This window comes from Meles meles, chromosome 21 (assembly GCF_922984935.1).
Source record: "Meles meles chromosome 21, mMelMel3.1 paternal haplotype, whole genome shotgun sequence".
In the NCBI taxonomy this organism is placed as follows: domain Eukaryota; kingdom Metazoa; phylum Chordata; class Mammalia; order Carnivora; family Mustelidae; genus Meles; species Meles meles.
The window spans coordinates 16,167,790-16,185,020 of record NC_060086.1 but is presented as its reverse complement, the minus strand read 5'-3'; the positions used below and the strand labels follow the sequence as shown (position 1 = coordinate 16,185,020).

General features: G+C 53.8%; 2 protein-coding genes across 3 annotated transcripts in view; one reads left to right on the top strand and one right to left on the bottom strand.

The window, feature by feature from the left end:
- C21H7orf50 (chromosome 21 C7orf50 homolog) overlaps window positions 1–17,231 on the bottom strand; it is a 125,069-nt gene that overhangs the window by 76,467 nt on the left and 31,371 nt on the right. The window lies entirely within an intron of this gene.
- GPER1 (G protein-coupled estrogen receptor 1) lies at window positions 657–5,209 on the top strand. 2 transcript variants are annotated; one of them, XM_045994169.1, is made up of 2 exons: window positions 657–880; window positions 2,943–5,209. In XM_045994169.1, exon 2 carries the CDS (start codon window positions 3,266–3,268, stop codon window positions 4,343–4,345), a length of 1,080 nt encoding a protein of 359 aa, XP_045850125.1. In that variant the 5' UTR covers window positions 657–880; window positions 2,943–3,265; the 3' UTR covers window positions 4,346–5,209. The 2 variants fall into 2 exon arrangements, with proteins under 2 accessions (XP_045850125.1, XP_045850124.1); XM_045994168.1 differs by having other exon boundaries at window positions 2,775–5,209.

Sequence of the window (17,231 nt, the reverse complement as noted above, 5' to 3'; positions counted from 1 at the left end):
CAGGGACTGGGATAGAATTCACCCTGACTGCACAAGGGCCGCGGCCGTGGCGAGGAGGAGGAGCAGGGCCTCTTGGATGGGTCACTGACTCCTGCAGGACAAGTGCACTCAGGCGGTTTCAGGAGCAAAGAGAAAGTGAGAGCTGAGACAGGCTAACACTGAGAGCAGAAAAACAACTCTGATTCCTAATGTACTTGCCCCAAATACCTGTTATCTCTTGGGTTTATATGTCTTTCTGGAAATGCCTTTATGAAAGTTCTAGGTTCAATTCTCCAAGTATAATTAGTACAATCCTCTCTCAGCTTAGGAAATCTAGTGTCTCATTTTAAAAACGAGCAAGACCATTTCAGTTCCAGCAAATGACGATGGGTCATCATCTGAAAGGTACACAAGACCTAATTACAATGTTTTCACACTTAAAAAAGTCCTATCAGTGGGTGAAGAAAAGCAGGTAAGTCTGGAAACATCCATAAAAATGTGTAATGGGACTGAGCTCATCGCCACAGTGTGGGAGAAAAAAGGCCAGCAAAAAAATGGTTAATGCTGGCCTTCTCGGAGGCCGTCCAGCGGTGCAGAGCACAATGGGCGGCCCTGGGAAGCCTATAAAGCCTGCAGTGCCTGGGTGTCCCGGTGTCCAGCGCAATGACGGAGCGATGATGGGTATTCTGGCGGGTCAGCCTCATGCACTAGGCTTCCCGTCCCAGGACCACTGCGCCGGCATTTTTCAACGGGTGGAAGCAAGTCTAGAATCCCTACCGCCCAAGGGAGAGCTGCCGCTGCGCCTCCCGCCGGCCCCGAGCACGAGCACGGTGGCTGAGGCTGGCTGACAAGCCCTCTGAGGGACGGGGGAAGGGTCTGCTCCAAACTGGCTGTGCTGCAGGTGAGTCTCCGTCCTGGGTTCCTGTTTCTGTGCTAGGGTTGGTGCCACCACGGGGACCACCAGGCAGACACCTGGCTCAGTGGTCTCACGTAGGGTGCAGCAGACGTGGGCATGCAGGCCACCCTCTGGTGAGAGGGCCATTGAGGCTACAGCCCTTCACCTCCACATAAGGACCCAGATGGGGCTCTAACAATCTCAGCATGACCGTAGCCGGGGAGGCTAAGCACAAAGGTTCTTTCTATAGTGCATGCCGAAAATAATATGCAGTATTCTGTCGTATTTCGTTCAAGCCAGGGGCTGTCTCACATTAGGACAGTCAGACAGCTCTGTCTACAGCATCATGTCTCACTCAATGAAAATGCTCGCCCAAGCCACACGTCTGGGAGGATTAGTATTCTTTCATGAAGACACACACCCAGTAGCTTTGACAAATGTGGCTTTAGTTTTCTAGAACTAGACAAGCAGTGGAAACATGAAACAAAAATGATACAAAACTGTTTCATGCTCATCTTTAAAAAGTCATGGTCAACTCTCAGGAGGGTGCTGTGGAGGTAGGAAACCCACGCTACTTTCTGAGTCCGTTCTAGGCTACTATGAAAGTAACGGTATTTGCCAAGGATCAAAAGACTCGTGTCTGTGGGAAAGAAGTGGCGGACTCGCTTTAAAGCTCTTTCCACACAGCCTATCTTGACAAGCACTGAGGAGGACGAGTGTGCGCTGTGAGCGTCTTCACCTTCAAGCCCTCCTCTGGAAGCATTGAAAACAGCCCCAAGTTTCCACATTTAGAGAGCAAAACAAGTACTTGGAGCACTTTTTACAAAGAAATTAAAAACAGAGGCTTTTAACGTTACAGATAGTATCTGGGAACGATGACATTTATGTGGTTCAAATTGGTATTATCTACTAAAGATGAGTAAAAAATGCAAAATAAGTAACTTATCAACCCCAGCTAAGCAAAGCTAACTGAATACTTTTTACATCGTAACTAACCCCAAGGCTGCGACTTAGGTTTTTCTGCCCCCCCCCCCTTTTTAAAGCAGTATTTTCAAGCAGTGGTTCAATAAATGTCTAGTCTGGGTTGGCAACACTTCAGAAATGAGTCCTAATGATCTCACAGGGTAAAACAAGAACTCTCAACAGAAAAAAATTCAAGTCCATTTTAACGTGCCAGGCCGGCTTCCTTGGGGCTTCTCGTCATCTGCAATGGGCCCCCACCCACCCCCTCAATGCAAAGGCACCCCTCCCCAGCTGCCCAGCGAACCCTGGCTGACTTGTCTATTGAGACCACAGACAAACCAGGTTGTGGTGGAGGGCCCCGGAGGCTAGACCTGTCGGCGGCAAAGGTCTAAAGGGCTTTGCTTAGGATTTTGTTTTTTTTTCTTTTATATCCAGCTTCTAGGTTACAAACATTACAAAAATATATTAGATTTTATAATAATTTATGCAAGTACCATTTTTATTATGTTTTCTCTTTCATTTCATATCACGAAAAAAGTTTCATTTGGAGCACCCAAGCTTAGTTAGCAAAAAAAAACAAAAAACAAAACCAGATTTCTTTTATCTATTTTACTGTAAGAGATTCTGCTTAAGCAGTTTCCACAAAGCGTTCTGGGCTATCTTCAGAGAAGCTGGGTTTTTCCCTTCCCATCTCAGCTCTCTTTCTAACAGCTGCTGAAATAAATTTTATTTCCTCTGCTGGCAAACAGTACTTTTCCTGAGATTTCCATACCCAACATCCATGTTACTTCATAAGCCTGCTATTCAACTATTTTAAAAAATAGGCGTCCACTGCGCGTTAGGATGACTCACAGTCCAGGCTCCGGTCAGACTGAGCGGCCAGGAGCCCTGGGGACAGAATGTGGGGCATTTTCTACACTTAATTCTTCTCCCTCAGCTCAGTGACAACCACCTCTCCAAGACGCGAAGGATCTCAAGTCCTGGCCTTCCCTGCACACTCACGTGCCTGCCATCCCAATGGCCATCGGGCACAGAGACTGTCCTCGCCAGGAAGCCCTAAAGACTTGAACCAAAGCCTGACTCCTCTTCCGTCTGCTTCTCTCAGGTGCACAGGTAGTGGGCGCCACCCCGCGCGTGGAACACGACAGCTGACACCAAGCTGACGGCAGGCCAGGGTGCTGCCCGCTGTGTGGACATGGACCACCTTCTCCGATTGCTCAGCTTTCTGCAAAACGGACCCACACTGCTTGCAGTGGTGCCCGCGATGACTTCCGCTCTTACAGACATCTGGCTCACTTCAAAGAGTGTCACCTTTCTTTCTAGAGATGGAGCTTTCGTTTAAGTCGGATTTCTGGTAGCCACGCAGCAAACCTTGAAAGGTGCACCTCTGGGGACACGGACGTGACTTCCCCAGTGCCGTTCCCTGGCATGGAGATGCAACCAGGTGCCTCCAACAGCACCTCCCCGGAACTCAACCTGTCCCATGCGCTCACTGGCACCGTCCTGGCTAACCAGACGGGCGAGCTCTCTGAGTACCAGCAGTATGTGATCGGGCTTTTCCTTTCCTGCCTGTACACCATCTTCCTCTTCCCCATCGGCTTTGTGGGGAACATCCTGATACTGGTGGTGAACATCAGCTTCCGGGAGAAGATGACGATCCCAGACTTGTACTTCATCAACCTGGCAGCGGCTGACCTCATCCTGGTGGCTGACTCCCTGATCGAGGTGTTCAACCTGGATGAGCAGTACTACGACATTGCCGTGCTGTGCACCTTCATGTCACTCTTCCTGCAGATCAACATGTACAGCAGCGTCTTCTTCCTCACGTGGATGAGCTTTGACCGGTACATCGCCCTGGCCAAGGCCATGCGGTCCAGCCTGTTCCGCACCAAGCACCACGCCCGGCTCAGCTGCGGCCTCATCTGGATGGCGTCTGTCTCGGCCACGCTGGTGCCCTTTACCGCGGTGCACCTGCAGCACACGGAGGAGGTCTGCTTCTGCTTCGCAGACGTCAAAGAGATCCAGTGGCTGGAAGTGACCTTGGGGTTCGTCATCCCCTTCGCCATCATCGGCCTGTGCTACTCGCTCATTGTCCGCGTGCTCGTCAAGGCTCACAAGCATCGAGGCCTGCGCCCCAGGCGGCAGAAAGCCCTGCGCATGATCTTCGCAGTGGTCCTTGTGTTCTTCATCTGCTGGCTGCCGGAGAACGTCTTCATCAGCGTCCACCTCCTGCAGCGCAGCCCACCGGGAGCCGCTCCCTGCACGCAGTCCTTCCGCCACGCCTACCCACTAACGGGCCACATTGTCAACCTGGCAGCTTTCTCCAACAGCTGCCTGAACCCCCTCATCTACAGCTTTCTGGGGGAGACTTTTCGGGACAAACTGAGAATGTACATAGAGCAAAAAACCAACATGTCAGCTCTGAACCGCTTCTGCCACGCTGCCCTGAAGGCGGTCCTTCCGGACAGCACGGAGCAGTCAGACGTGAGGTTCAGCAGCGCCGTGTAGAGGTGGCGGGGCTGTACCCACAGGGATCCCATGCTGGGTTACCCCCAGGGCAAGGTGGGAGGAACAGCTGGGCCACACTGTGCTCTGAGCCCAGTAAGAACAGGCTGGCCCACCCGTGCCCCAGCTGCGGGCACACCTGGGCTCTGAAGAGCCCTCACTGCAAGCCACCTTGACCTTGGGCCGAGCTCACAGCACTGGGGCTCCCTGCCCACATTCACGGCTGCAGGGCATGGGACTGGCGTGAGCTGGCACAGGGATGGGGACCAGCATGAGCTTGCAGTCTACTCTGCACACACTGTGTCCCACAGCAAACGACATTTCTCATGTTGGCCAATGCAAGCAAAACAGAGGGGACATTTTGGAGGAGAGACCTTAGTTTCAAGGTCGGTCTCCCATAAATCTGCCATCCTCGGGTAAAATGAATGCTGCAGACAGAACACACTCAGCAGACCTGAACTGGAAACCGTCGACCATCTGCCTCGTCTGTGGCTTACGGTTTACTGGGCATACTAACAAGTGCCCTCAAGTCAGAGAGGAAGGGATAAGTGCTTCTTCATACACATACCCCTCAGGGTGGCCCCGCCGACAGTCGCCACATGACCCGGAGCACTTCTGCAACCAGAAGCCCTGCTGCTGTCCAAGTCACCGGCCTTCTGCTCTCTGTTCCTGGGCATCTCTGCACCTACACCATCAGGAAGGAGACCATGGGGTTACAGGCTGGGGAGCCAGCGCATGTGGGAGGAAGTTGGCCTCTGAGAACAACAGTGGGGACAACGATGATGGCAATGTAAACAGTCCTCCTTAAAATGTACAAAAGAAAACTAGTGACTGCTAGGAACGTCCAGCCCTTCTCAATAAAACATAGCCACGTCCTGATTCTCAATTCTCTGAGTTGTTCGGGGTGGGGGGAACAGTCCTTGAGCCTCGGCAGCAAAACCAGTCTTTCCTCACAAGGGCACCCCTGTCCCTGGTGTCACCAGGCTCACGACCCAGCTAGCACTCCCTCCCAGGGCCAACATCTAAACCCCATCACCCACACGCACCTGGCATCTCCAGGGCATCTGATGCTCAGCTGCACAAGCTCTGGGTGTCAGAGCAAACATTCCTGGGAGTGCACCACGTGCCCTAGCTCTTCTGGAAGGCTCTGTGCTATCAGCATCAGGCACGGGGCCTGCAGTAGCTTAGAGTGCTCACAAGGCAGCTGGGGAAGCAGAGGGGGCTTCTGTCCTCTAATGCACGGGAGCCGGGGATCTGGCCCTCCGATGTGGGCTGGGGTTAGGGACCCCTGGCCTCCTTATGGTTTGAGACTGGGGAGCCCTGACCTCCAATGTGGACTGAGAGTGGGGACCCCTGACCTCCAATGTGGGCTGAAAGTGGGGAGCCCTGGCCTCCAACGTGAGCTGAGTGGGGACCCCTGGCCTCCAATGTGGACTGAGACTGGGGATCCCTGGCCTCCAATGTGGCCTGAGAGTGGGGACCCCTGGCCTCCACTGTGAGTGGAGAGTGGTACCCCTGGCCTCCAGTGGGGACCGAATGTGGGGACCCCTGGCCTCCACTGTGGACTGAGAGTGGGGAACCCTTGCCTCCAATGTGGGCTGGGGCAGGAAAAACGTGAGCCCCATCCCTCCTGCCACCCCACTCAGGGGGCCCATCTCCCCAGAAGACAGGGGTCCTCAAGGATGTTCACACAGGCAGGGCTTCCTGCGGGGGAGGCGAGACAATGTTTAGGTGATAGGGTGATAGGGAAATGAGCCATTTGAAGTTTCAGTGGTTTTTATGGGTGTAAATCTCTAAGAAAGAGGGTGTCTGCCCCAAGTAAATATTTGCATTGCCCAACTGTGACCTTGCAGAAATGCCATCTCTAGCACCCAAGTCCCACTTCAGACTCACTTTCTAAATAAACATCCCTGTTGCAGGCCCGGAAAACCACCCAACCACTGAGGACAGTTGCCACGCACCAGCGGCTCTGGTGCACGGGACATCACTACAGGGTGGCCACGTGAGCTCTCCCGCTGCGTTGTCACAGGACAGACACCCTGCAGCCAAGGTGAGGGGAGCAACTTCCAAGGACGAGTCCTCCCTCCACTCTCTGCCTCTCCAGAACCTCCAAAAGTCGTGAATCTACATGGGGTACAGACACCTCGTCCTATAAAAGCCGGAAGAGGTTCTAACATTCCTTCCCTCACACGTCCTCTGAGCCCCCCGTGAAACAGCTTCTCAGGATGGGCTCTGCCCCAGCCCAGGGCCTGGTCAGAGCAGATGGCATGCCCGGGACCCAGCTTGCAAACCCTGCTCCTTGCCAAGTCCCCCCATTGACCTCAGTGCTGACAACTCCAAGCTGCAGAGCGGACACACAGACCTGTGCCCCAGCTTCGAGCATGTGACTCCGTGCAGGGGTCTATCAAACACACACACCGTTCCCAGCAGGAGCAGCAGCGGCAGGGAGGGCGCGAAGACTGCACAGAGCCTGGAGACCCATGTTGTCTCGTTGTAGCTCTGGCAAATTGGGGGGGCGGTGAGAGCGGAGACAGAGGGCACCACTAGGGCGTCAGGCCTGCTCTCTGACCCTTCCAACAACCCCATGAGGCACACACTGTCCCCATTACTCAGAGTCTGGCACTGCCTGAAAGCTTGAATGGTAATGATATAGCCAAGACCCACAGCCCACGTCTCCAAAACCCACATCCCTTCCTCTAAGGACTCAGGGATCAAGAGGTCAATCAGGGTCACAGGCCTGATCCTTTCCCAAAGGTACACCACACAGGATGTTCTTGGCAAGAAGGAGCAGAATGGACAGTCCCTCCAAAGATGTCTTGGGCAGGAACTATGTCTGACCAAAGCCCCAGAGCATCGGTCAAGAACAGGACCGTGCTACCCCCAGGTGGCCCTCCACATGGGCTGCCCTCCCCGTGGTAGAGAGCTGGAAAAGGTGGGCCCCACTCCTGAAGGGGCTCTGCACCAGGCCAGGCACAGCCGGTGCTTGCCCTGGGCACAGGTCCAACAAGGTCGGACACAGCTCCTACCTCTAACCTCTTGAAGCCCATCTCCTGATGTGTAAACCGGTAGCACGACTTCCCCAAGGGTCCACTGGACAGTTGCTAGAAGGCCAAGTGCAAGGTAGAGGTCCTGACTCAACAGAAAGGAATTCTTACTGAGCCCGAGGCTGGACAGGCAGCTGCTGGAGTCTTTTCTGAGCCCAGGATCCCAGACCCTGTGTCAGAGACGATGGAGCCTGTGTGCTCGGGCTGCCTGGCCCATTCCAGTGGAGGCCATCCTCAGAAGCATTTGTCTGAGAGCAGAGGCTGATTTAATTACTTTGTCAGGAACGCCACAAGATCAAATCAGGGTGTTCGGTTACCTTGCTGCTTCCTGGTAACCGGGCCCTCCCAGGCACTGATGCTCTGTGACCCTACCAAGAGCTCAAAAGTACAGAGCTGTAAGCACACAAAACCCACTGGCGCTAGCACTGAACAGGACTTCCGAATTTTCTTTGTGCATAATAATTAACTCTTGATTACAAGGGTGACACTGTCCAGACCCTGTGCCCTCCTGGGAGGGGTGGAGGCATACAGGTCATGACAGCCTCACTGGGATGTCCCCTGGCGTCTTTCAAGGTGCTACGGTGAAGCAGTCCTGAAACCGTTATGTGCATTCTGAACAGAGATTGTTCATCAGTGAACCCAGGGTTTTCTCAAGTGGATGGTGGGAGATGCAATGTGGAAGGGAGAAGGGCAGGGGAGGGCCTGAGGGTGGATGGAACCGGCGGTGTGCAGTGAACCCCAAGATCTCTAAACTAAGCATATGTGCAGGACAGCACAGGGGCCATAGATGTGCATGTGTACATGGCACATGCATGCGTGCGTGGTGTGTGCACATGCGTGATCCTATGTTCCCTAGTTCCAGCTGCTCAAAGGGGCAGGAAGGGCCTGAGCGGCTGCGGGCCCAGCAGTGCCCAGGCTGTCCCCCAGAGAAGAAACCAGGCTCCCCAGATAAATGGCTGATTCAGGCAGGGCAGGAGTACAAGGTGAGCACGGCACACGGTGTTCCTTCAGAAGAAAGGAAAGCTTCAAAAGAATGACACAGTTATATCAAAAGGACACTGGGACCTGCCTGAAGGGATCTCACTAGCCAAATCCAGGGCACTTTGAGCATCAACACAATTATAGACTACTGAAAGATAAGAATCCATGCGCCCATTCCAGTAACGAATACAAGTAAACATAATGTATGTGAAGTGAATATTGAAATAAACACAATACGGTCACACGCGGCAATGGGTAAGTGAGCCTTGCACCCTGAGAGTAGAGGGTTCCCACAGGCTGGCGATGGAGGAGGCTACTGCAGGGGTCCCAGCGAAGCTCGAGACGGGTGAGAATCCCTAATGAAGGCTAAACCCAGGAATTCGACAGGAGCAAGACATCTGTAGAGGCCTCATGCTCCCCCTGCCTCTGGCTGCTTTCCCACGGGAGAGAGAGGCACCGCATAGCAGGGAGTTAGGACAGCCCTTCACGGAGAGCCAACAAGGCCCCACAAGGGGAAGGGCAGTTCAGATGTGGGACCTAAATAGGCCACAATGTTTCCATGTCCTACCTGGGATCGTGACCTCAACCTAGTCAGGAGGAAGTATCAGAAAATCCAAAATGGAGATGCGGTAATGACCCAAAATGTTATCTCAAAGAGACAAAGGCAGAGGAAGTGTCCCAAATTAAGGACGGGTAAAGACATAAAGCAAGTCAGTGCAGCATGGGACCTCAGCAGGATGCTCTGCTAGAAGGAAATGCTGCACGGCTACTGCTGTGGGGCCAAGGGACAGCAGGAATGGCTTGGTGCTGAGAACTGTCCCAGGCACACAAGAAAATACCCTTCTTCTAAGAAAACACACCCTTCAGTATTCATGGCTGGCAGATCTCCACAGAAGGACACAGACTGAGGACAAGCATGCACACAAATGTCAAAGCAAACAGGATAAAACGTGTGGAATGTCCATTCCAGGCCTGGGTGTGGTCCCCAAAGAATTGAAACAGGTGTTCAAACAAAAACTTGTACGGTGAATATTCACAGCAGCACCATTCGCAATGGCCAATAGCTCAAAGGTCCACCAACAGCTGATGTGGTCTGGCCACACAATCGGATCCTACTTGGCCACGTAAGGGAATGAACCATGGACACCTGCCACGGCGTGGACGAACCCTGGAGCCTTGAGGTTCAGAGAAGGCAGCCAGACATGAAGGGCCACGTGGTCTGTGACTCTACTCAGCAGGACCATCCGCAGTGATGGAGCAGACAGTGGGCGCAGGGGCTGGGGAAACGGGAAGGGACGCTACCAGGGACCAGGTTTCTTTTGGGGGCAAAGAAAATATTCTGAAATTAGATCGTAGTAACAGTCAAATAACTCTGTGAATACACTAAAAACCACTAAGTACATACTTTAAAAAGGTGAATTTCTGTTACGTAAATTATGTCTCAAAAAAAGCTGCTGTTTAAAAATGAAGCCACCACCCTGCCTAGGCCATGTGTTGCCATAGCAGTTCTGCCCTGCTCGGTGACCTCCCCGTCTGCTGGCGCTCCCACCATCCTCCCCACCATCCTCCCCGTCTGCCGATGCTCCCGAGGCCCTCCCACCAGGCAACAGCAGCACCTTCCAACAGACAGGCGGAGCCACGCAGGGTCCCAGAAGCTGCCTTCTCGTAACCAGCCCCTTCTCTCCTGCAGACTGCCCCAGATTTCAGGCTTTACTTTCTTTTCCACAGTGGGAAACTAAGCATTTGGGTGTCTTCTGATATGCTGGCAAATCAGAAACAGACCGAAAGAACTTGAGTAAGAAGTAAAGCTGAAGGGACATCTGGGGGCTTAGTCAGTTAAGTGTCTGCCTTTAGTTCAGGTCATGATCCCAGGATCCTGGGATGGAGCCCACCTCGGGCTCCCTATTCAGCAGGGCATCTGCCTCTCCCTCTGCTGCTCCCCATGCTTGTGCTCTTTCTCTTTCTCTCTCTCTCAAATAAATAAATAAGTCATCTTAAAAAAAAAAAAAAAAAAAGCAGTAAAGCTGAACTTACTAAGGGCTGTGAGAAGCGGCCAGGGGGGTCAGGCAGGGCCAGCAGCCCAAGGGCACTAGTCTCTGCAGCTGAGTCTCCAGCCCCCTGCTCAGAAAGGAAGCAGGTCAACAGCCATCTCTCCATCTCTCTGCTGAGTACTGTGCTGGGGCAGCTTCACAGGGCCAGACGCTCAGGACCCGAGCAAAAAGAGGCTTCCTTACCAGACCTCTTCTTACCTCCACCTCCACCACGCACATTCTGTCTGTGACAGAGCCCCTCCTGGGCTTGCAGAGGCTCAAGGTGCATCATACCCATTGCGTTCCCGTCTCTCCTCTCAGGTCAGGGGAGGTATCTGGACACCAAGGCCCATCTTTGTACCCAAGCTCACCGCCTGCGCCAGGAAGAGAGGCCTGTGCCTCTTCTCACAACTCATGAGCAGCGCGCCTTTCCAGAGCCCATCCCTGAGGCCCAGCCTGGCTGTGGATGGGGAGGGTGGGCACTCCAACTTCCTGGCTCCTGGAGGGTGGGGGTCAGCCAGCCCAGCAATCACCAGAAACTGGAAGGGAAGGAGGGAGGGAGGGAGGAAGCAGTGTCGTGGGTACAATGCCCACCAGGTCCCAGACTGCCTCTCCCTCCCAGGTGCCCAACCCACTCCCCTGTCCACCCACAGGACAACCTCCAGGACCACGCAGCCACCATCAGTCAGCAAGCCCTTGCCAAAGAGAGAAGACTCCCAGATATAAGTGGGCTGGCCCTGTCTAAGACAGCAGGACAGCCGCAGGGGGACCCACCCAAGCAGGGACAGATGGAGTACCCGCTCCCAGGAACACGAGGCCTGGCGCGGCTCCATCCATGGCTCCCGCCCTCCCCAATCAACCGTCTGGAGCCTGGGTGCTCACCACACAGGCCCACCAGCATGCGCACTGGCCCGGGCCTCGCCTCCACACCCAGTTCTGAGTCCGCAGAAAAGCGCTGGCAGCTGTGAGTTAATCTGATTTTTGCCATTGTCCAGTGGGTGGGGGTTCTGTCTGGGAACAAGGGTTCTAAAAGCCAAAGGAACACAAAACAAAAGTGCATCAAATCTAACTGTAATTCTAGGCCTTTATCGCAGGATGGAATCAACCTAACACTTATCACAAGCAATCAGCTGTAGGGAGTCCTGGAAAGATGCCAGCTAGTATCAGAAGCAGCCAGGTCCCCCAGTCTCTCCCAGGGGTGCTGGTTCTGCTGAATGCGGACATCTACTGACAAGAGGTCCCTTACAAGTTCCTATGCCTTCTTCCTTCCTCCTGACCCTGCCTGGACAGCTCCTAACGTGCTCGCCCACCTTCTGCCTCCCGGCCCCACTTCTCCTGGGACTTGAGCCCCCAGAGGAAGGGGCTCTCAGCGCCTCAGTGTGGCTCTGAGTGGTCAGCTGGAGCACAGGCAAGTCCTCAGCATCCGCCCACCCCACCCCAAGAGACCAGTCTTTTCCAAGAGGGTCAAAGCAAACTCCTGAAGCCAGCAAGGAAGGAGAGCACATCGCTCATTGGAGACACAGCCCTGCCCAGGACACTCTGTCTTCAGCAAACAACACAGCATTTCCCTTCGCGGACTCAAAAATGTAAATTCTGCCAAATGAAGAAAATCAGAGCAGGCCACTGCACGGAACTGCCCCAGAGGGACCGCAACCTGTGCCCTGGGATCGAAGATCAGGTTCCAGGGCAACACCCAAATCTGCCAGGTGGCCCCATCAACCTGCCCCTGACAACAGTAGATGCAGTTCAGTCGGGTGACATACATCATTTCTATACCTGGCAGGGGGATTTCTAGAAAAGCGCAGCATCAGGGGAGAGGAGCTGTGATGTCCTGAGGGCCTGTCACCCAACGCGGCCCACAGTGAGTTGAGGCTGCAAAAGGCTGAGCTGGAACGGCTACCCAATGACCTGCGACCTGAGCCCCGCGACCGTCGCTGCACCCTCCAAGTGCCGGGGGCAGAGGAAATGGCCGCGGCGGTGTGGTGGGGCCAGGCTGCCAGCCAGGGGCAGGCCTTAGGGGTATCGTCTGCCACACCCCAGACACGCCGCGGAGCCAGCACAGGCTTCCAGGAGAACGTAGCCAGCGCAGGCGACGGAAACACCTGCAAAGATTTCTGGGGGCGCGGGGACGAGGAGGTTTGGGAAGACAGCCAGGGACGCAGTGAGAGCGGGGCACAGACAGGCTCCGACGGACTCCACACTCGAAGACCCTGCGCCACGCCTAAAACAACTGCTTATTGCACTTAGAGAAACAAGCATCAAACTTGAGACTATCTGCGGGGAACATGAAACTATAAAAAGAAACAGGAAGTAGAGCGAAGGTTCCCAAAGCACAAACTTCCACAATCTCCAAGTCCTGTGAAACAGATCGTTCCAGGAGTACCACGGCACCGAGGACAACCAAGCCACGACATGAAAGCCCCTGAGAAAGAAGCCTCCAGGCCCGGAGAGTTCACTGCTGACGCTAACCAAGCATTACAAGAACTGACACCAAATACCCTGAGTCAAAATCAGACAGAGACGGTGCCAAAACCCTGCGGATCCATGTCTCACGAATCCAGATGCAGAAGTCCTTAAAATCCTGGCAATGGAACTCAGCAGTACATGAAGGTCACTATCCACTGGGAGCACCGAGGGCTCAACACAGGGACACAAGGCTGGCTCAACGCTCGTATCCATCTGTGTCATGTGCCGTAGTCCATGGGCTAACAAGGAAAAATCACATGAGCACAAAAACTGATGCAGAAAAAGCACCTGACAAAATTCAACACCCATTCATGATAAAAACTCGAGAACGCGAGGTGTAGAAGAGTTTCCTCAACTGGATGCTGACCATCTATTCAGTGTGGAAGACAGCAGAGGGGAGCGGGACCCCCAGGCCCGAAGCCGAATGGGGCTCCCACCGGAAACGACTAACCGACAGCAGCGCTCAGAGTAGCCTTGAGAGAGGTAGGGAGGAAGGCCGGGAAGGGTGAGAACCTGGGTCAGGACATGGCCAGGCTCCAGGATATTCCGAAGTCACTGCACTCGCTAATCAACTGGACGGGGGCGGGGGAAGCAGCGGCATCAAGAGACAAACATGAAGATGAAAGCACACACACGGAGACACCCTTGTGCGAGGACACGGAGTCGTCAGACTCAGAGACACTGAGAGCGGACGGCGGGGCCAGGGTGGGGGAGCAGGCGGGGGTCCGTGCATCACAGGGACAGGGTCTCCGTGGGGGCGGTGGAACATTCTGGAGCCGGATGGGGGAACGGCTGCACAGCAACGTGGATGGGCTCGGTGCCCCTAAGCTGGACACTGAGAAGTGGTGAAGATGCTCTATTTCACATTACGTGTGTTTTACGACAATAAGAAAGAACAACTACAAGCAAAGCGTTCTGCCTGAGCAGCTGGGGCACCGGTGCTCTCACCGCCCACCTCGGGGAAGGCTGAGTGGACGGCTCCACGGAGATGAAGCACTGGAGTCTCAGTGACGCCTGAGTCCACTGTTAGGACGTTCCAGCAGGATACTGAGTGGGTAGGGGCTTGAGGTCTGCGGGGTCTGTGTGGGGCGACACATCAGAGCGGTGGCAACCACACCCGCAGCCCAGTCACTCAGGAGGCCAGCGCGGGAGGAGGTCAGCCCGTGGACAGCCAGGCACCAGGCCCAGGCATTCTGGCACAGAGGTGCTTGCGTTTACCAAAACACTTCAAAGCTGGGTGTTCCAAGTCAACTTTATCTCTAAATACACAACCATCAAAATAGTAAAAGCCCACAAAGAGATGTTACTCAAACTCCTGATATTATTAAAAGTCTGATGAGACTAAGTACTGTACAAAAGGCCTATTGTGAACTCTCATCCGCCGCTGTGGGAACATTGTTGGGTCTGTACTTTTGAGAAGACACTGGGGGTGGGGCAGGCTGCTTCTACAATGGTCTCAAGGGTCCCCGCATCCCGACAACCACACCCTTGTATGGGGGCTGGACCCTGCAACACGATTCTAGCCCAGAGACTGCAGCAAAAGTGACGGGAAATCACCTCTGAGAGCAGCTGTAAAAGATCTCTTTCTCTCTCACGGTGACAGAGCAGGTGCCATACTGTGAACTTCCCATGGAGAGGCCCACAGGGCAAGGCGCTGAGGGCAGCCTTGGGCCAACAGCCGGCAAGAAAGCGAGACCCTCGGTGTAAGAGCCAGTGAGGGTGAATCTTCACAACAGCCAGGGAGTGAGGCTGCACGCAGAGGCCCACCCCCAGCACTCCCTCGGACCTTCGGGTGAGACCACAACCCCAGCCACACCCACCAGCAGTTTGAGAGACTGAGCCCCTAGACCCAGCTAAGCCCCACCCGGACCCAGAGCCACACAAACCTGGTTATGTTAAACCACTACATTTCACAGTAATTTATTATACAGCAACAGACAGACAACAATGTCGCGGGTTTATCCAGTGACGATGAAGATCCCCTAAGCCCAAGACCCAGCAATTCTACAACTATGTACACACAGCCCCAGAGAAACGTGTGCACATGTGGGACAGGACACACGTATGGAAGCACTCATTGCAGCATTGTTTATGATCGCCAAAACCTGGAAACAAGTCAAATGACCACCACCAGAATAATGGGTAAACCACACAAAACAGGGGCACTCCAGAGCCATACGCCACTGCACGGATAATGAATACAGATAAAAGTTTAGCTGAAAAAGTAAAACAAAGCAAGACACGCAAAATGCAAGTGCATCCACATAAAGCTGGAATACGAGCACAACGGAACTGTGTAATGGGATGAACAGGGAAGCAGCACAACTCCACAGAGAAACCAGGTGGGGATGAGAGCAAGAGCCAGCGTCCTTCCATCTCCTGAGCGGCTGCGGCTTCGTCTAGGCTGCACACACTCCCCTACCTGCATCTTTCATAAGAAGAACAGAACGGGGAGGTTCCTTTACAGGTTCAGCTATAAATAAACCTGCAGCTACTTGGTTTAAAACCAAAGATTCAAAGGAGAATTTAACACTGATAGCCACTGCCATTGCCCAGATTAAGATGGCCTCACTTCTTCAGTAAGAGCAAAGGAGCACTGCAAGGCCGCCCCACACTCTGCGCTCTTGTTCCTAACGCTGAAGTCAGGTAAAGCTAAGATCAGACAGAACGTTAGTAACACGAGACGCAGAACTAGAAGCTTGAGTAAAAAAGATAAGCAGCAGCCCCTCCATGCCTCAGAACACCATCTGGAGAGAAGTGGCCCCTAAGAGGGCAAACTTGAGAAGGAAGATCACAGCGGGTGGAGGGGGCAGGGCAGGTTGGGGAGAGCCAGGAAAAGTGACAGAAACACACCACCTTTGTCGGTGCCACCTCCCTCCCTCCCTGCCCTGAGTTACTGCTTCCCTGCATTTCCTGGTTCCCTCCTTGGGGTCACCCGGCCCTGCTCCCACCCCCTGCAACCCCAGGGACCCCGAGGGCCAAGCCACTCAGCCCCCAGTCGCCCTATCAAGCTTACATTAGTTCATTCCCTCACGGACACCTAGAAAGATTTCTGGTTTCTTGCTTCCTTTAAGCTCCAGAGATAGACAGTTTTGCCTTAAAAACTCTTAAGTACAGTTTAGCCCACTAGTAATAAATACAAAAACTGAGAAAGAAAAAAACCAAGACTACATTTTCTATTTTTTTTTATTTTATTTTTAGAGAAGGGGTAGCGGGGGAGAGAGGATCCGAAGGGGGTTCTGAGCCCAAGGGGGCATCGATCCCACAACCTTGAAGCTATGATCTGAGCTGAAATCAAGAGTTGGATACTTAACCGACAAAGCCACCCCAAGACTGCATTTCCTGCAAGCAAATTATCCTTCTCCCTAGCTGCCTATCGGTGGACGGGCTCCAGGGCCAGTTCCTGGAGTTCATCCTGTGCCCGGACTCCACAGGGCTGTGTGGCTCCCAGTTCAGCAACAAGCCACTTACTAGTCAAGTGAGCGCCCTGCTCGGATGCGAGCACTCCGGATCTGAGTTCTGAAAGTACAATCCCCCTTGTTTGTTTTTCTTGAAAAAAGTTCTGTTTTCTTTTTAAAACCAAAGTTCCATGAGGTTGTGTGAACTCAGGACAGTTCTAATTTTCAGAGGGTTTACTCGCATAAGCTGCCAATGTGGGAGTTGAGGGTGTTTGTTTCAAGAGGATGTGGGGGCAGCAGGAAAGACAGAAAATACCACAGGTTAGAATTTCTTCCCTACAAAATACATACGACAGGGAAACTCCATCTATCTGCGCAGGAACATCTCCACCGTCTGCTCCAAGTTACAAATGTATGATTCCTATTCAGACACGCCAGTGGTACCCGTGCCATTGAGAGAGCAGGGTGGGGGCACCAGGCGGCCCGTGCGTCCAGCACCCACATCACAGCCCAGCTGCCTGGCAACAGCACTTGTTCGCCTGGACCGGGGATGAGCTGCAGCTTTGAGAACAGAGACCGCTGTCAGGCCCTGCACCGCAAAACGCAGCCCCAGGCTCTCAGAGCCAGGCACACTGTTCTGCTGGGACTGGGCAGGACACAAACTTGGGCCTGAATGTGGCCACACAGTGCTAGGGCACTCTGAGAGTGGAGCCGCACACACGCGCAAGCGCGCACACACACATTCTCAGGCTCCTACACACTCCCTTGTGCATCACCCACATCTTGGCTGACCGGGGTCCCCCCAGCCTGCCCTCTGGGAGCATACCACCCATGCGATCTGGCTCAGTGGAGAGACCACTCCATCCTGAAAAGGGTGGCAGAGACCACATGCCCCTGGGAGAGGCGGGCGTGCAAGCGTGAGACCCCCACTTCTGGTCCTCAGGAATGGCTAACCTCCTTCAACACTATT

Bases quoted from the DNA above. Each gene is read 5' to 3' on its own strand.
- GPER1 (XM_045994169.1), top strand. From the start codon at position 3,266: ATGGAGATGCAACCAGGTGCCTCCAACAGCACCTCCCCGGAACTCAAC.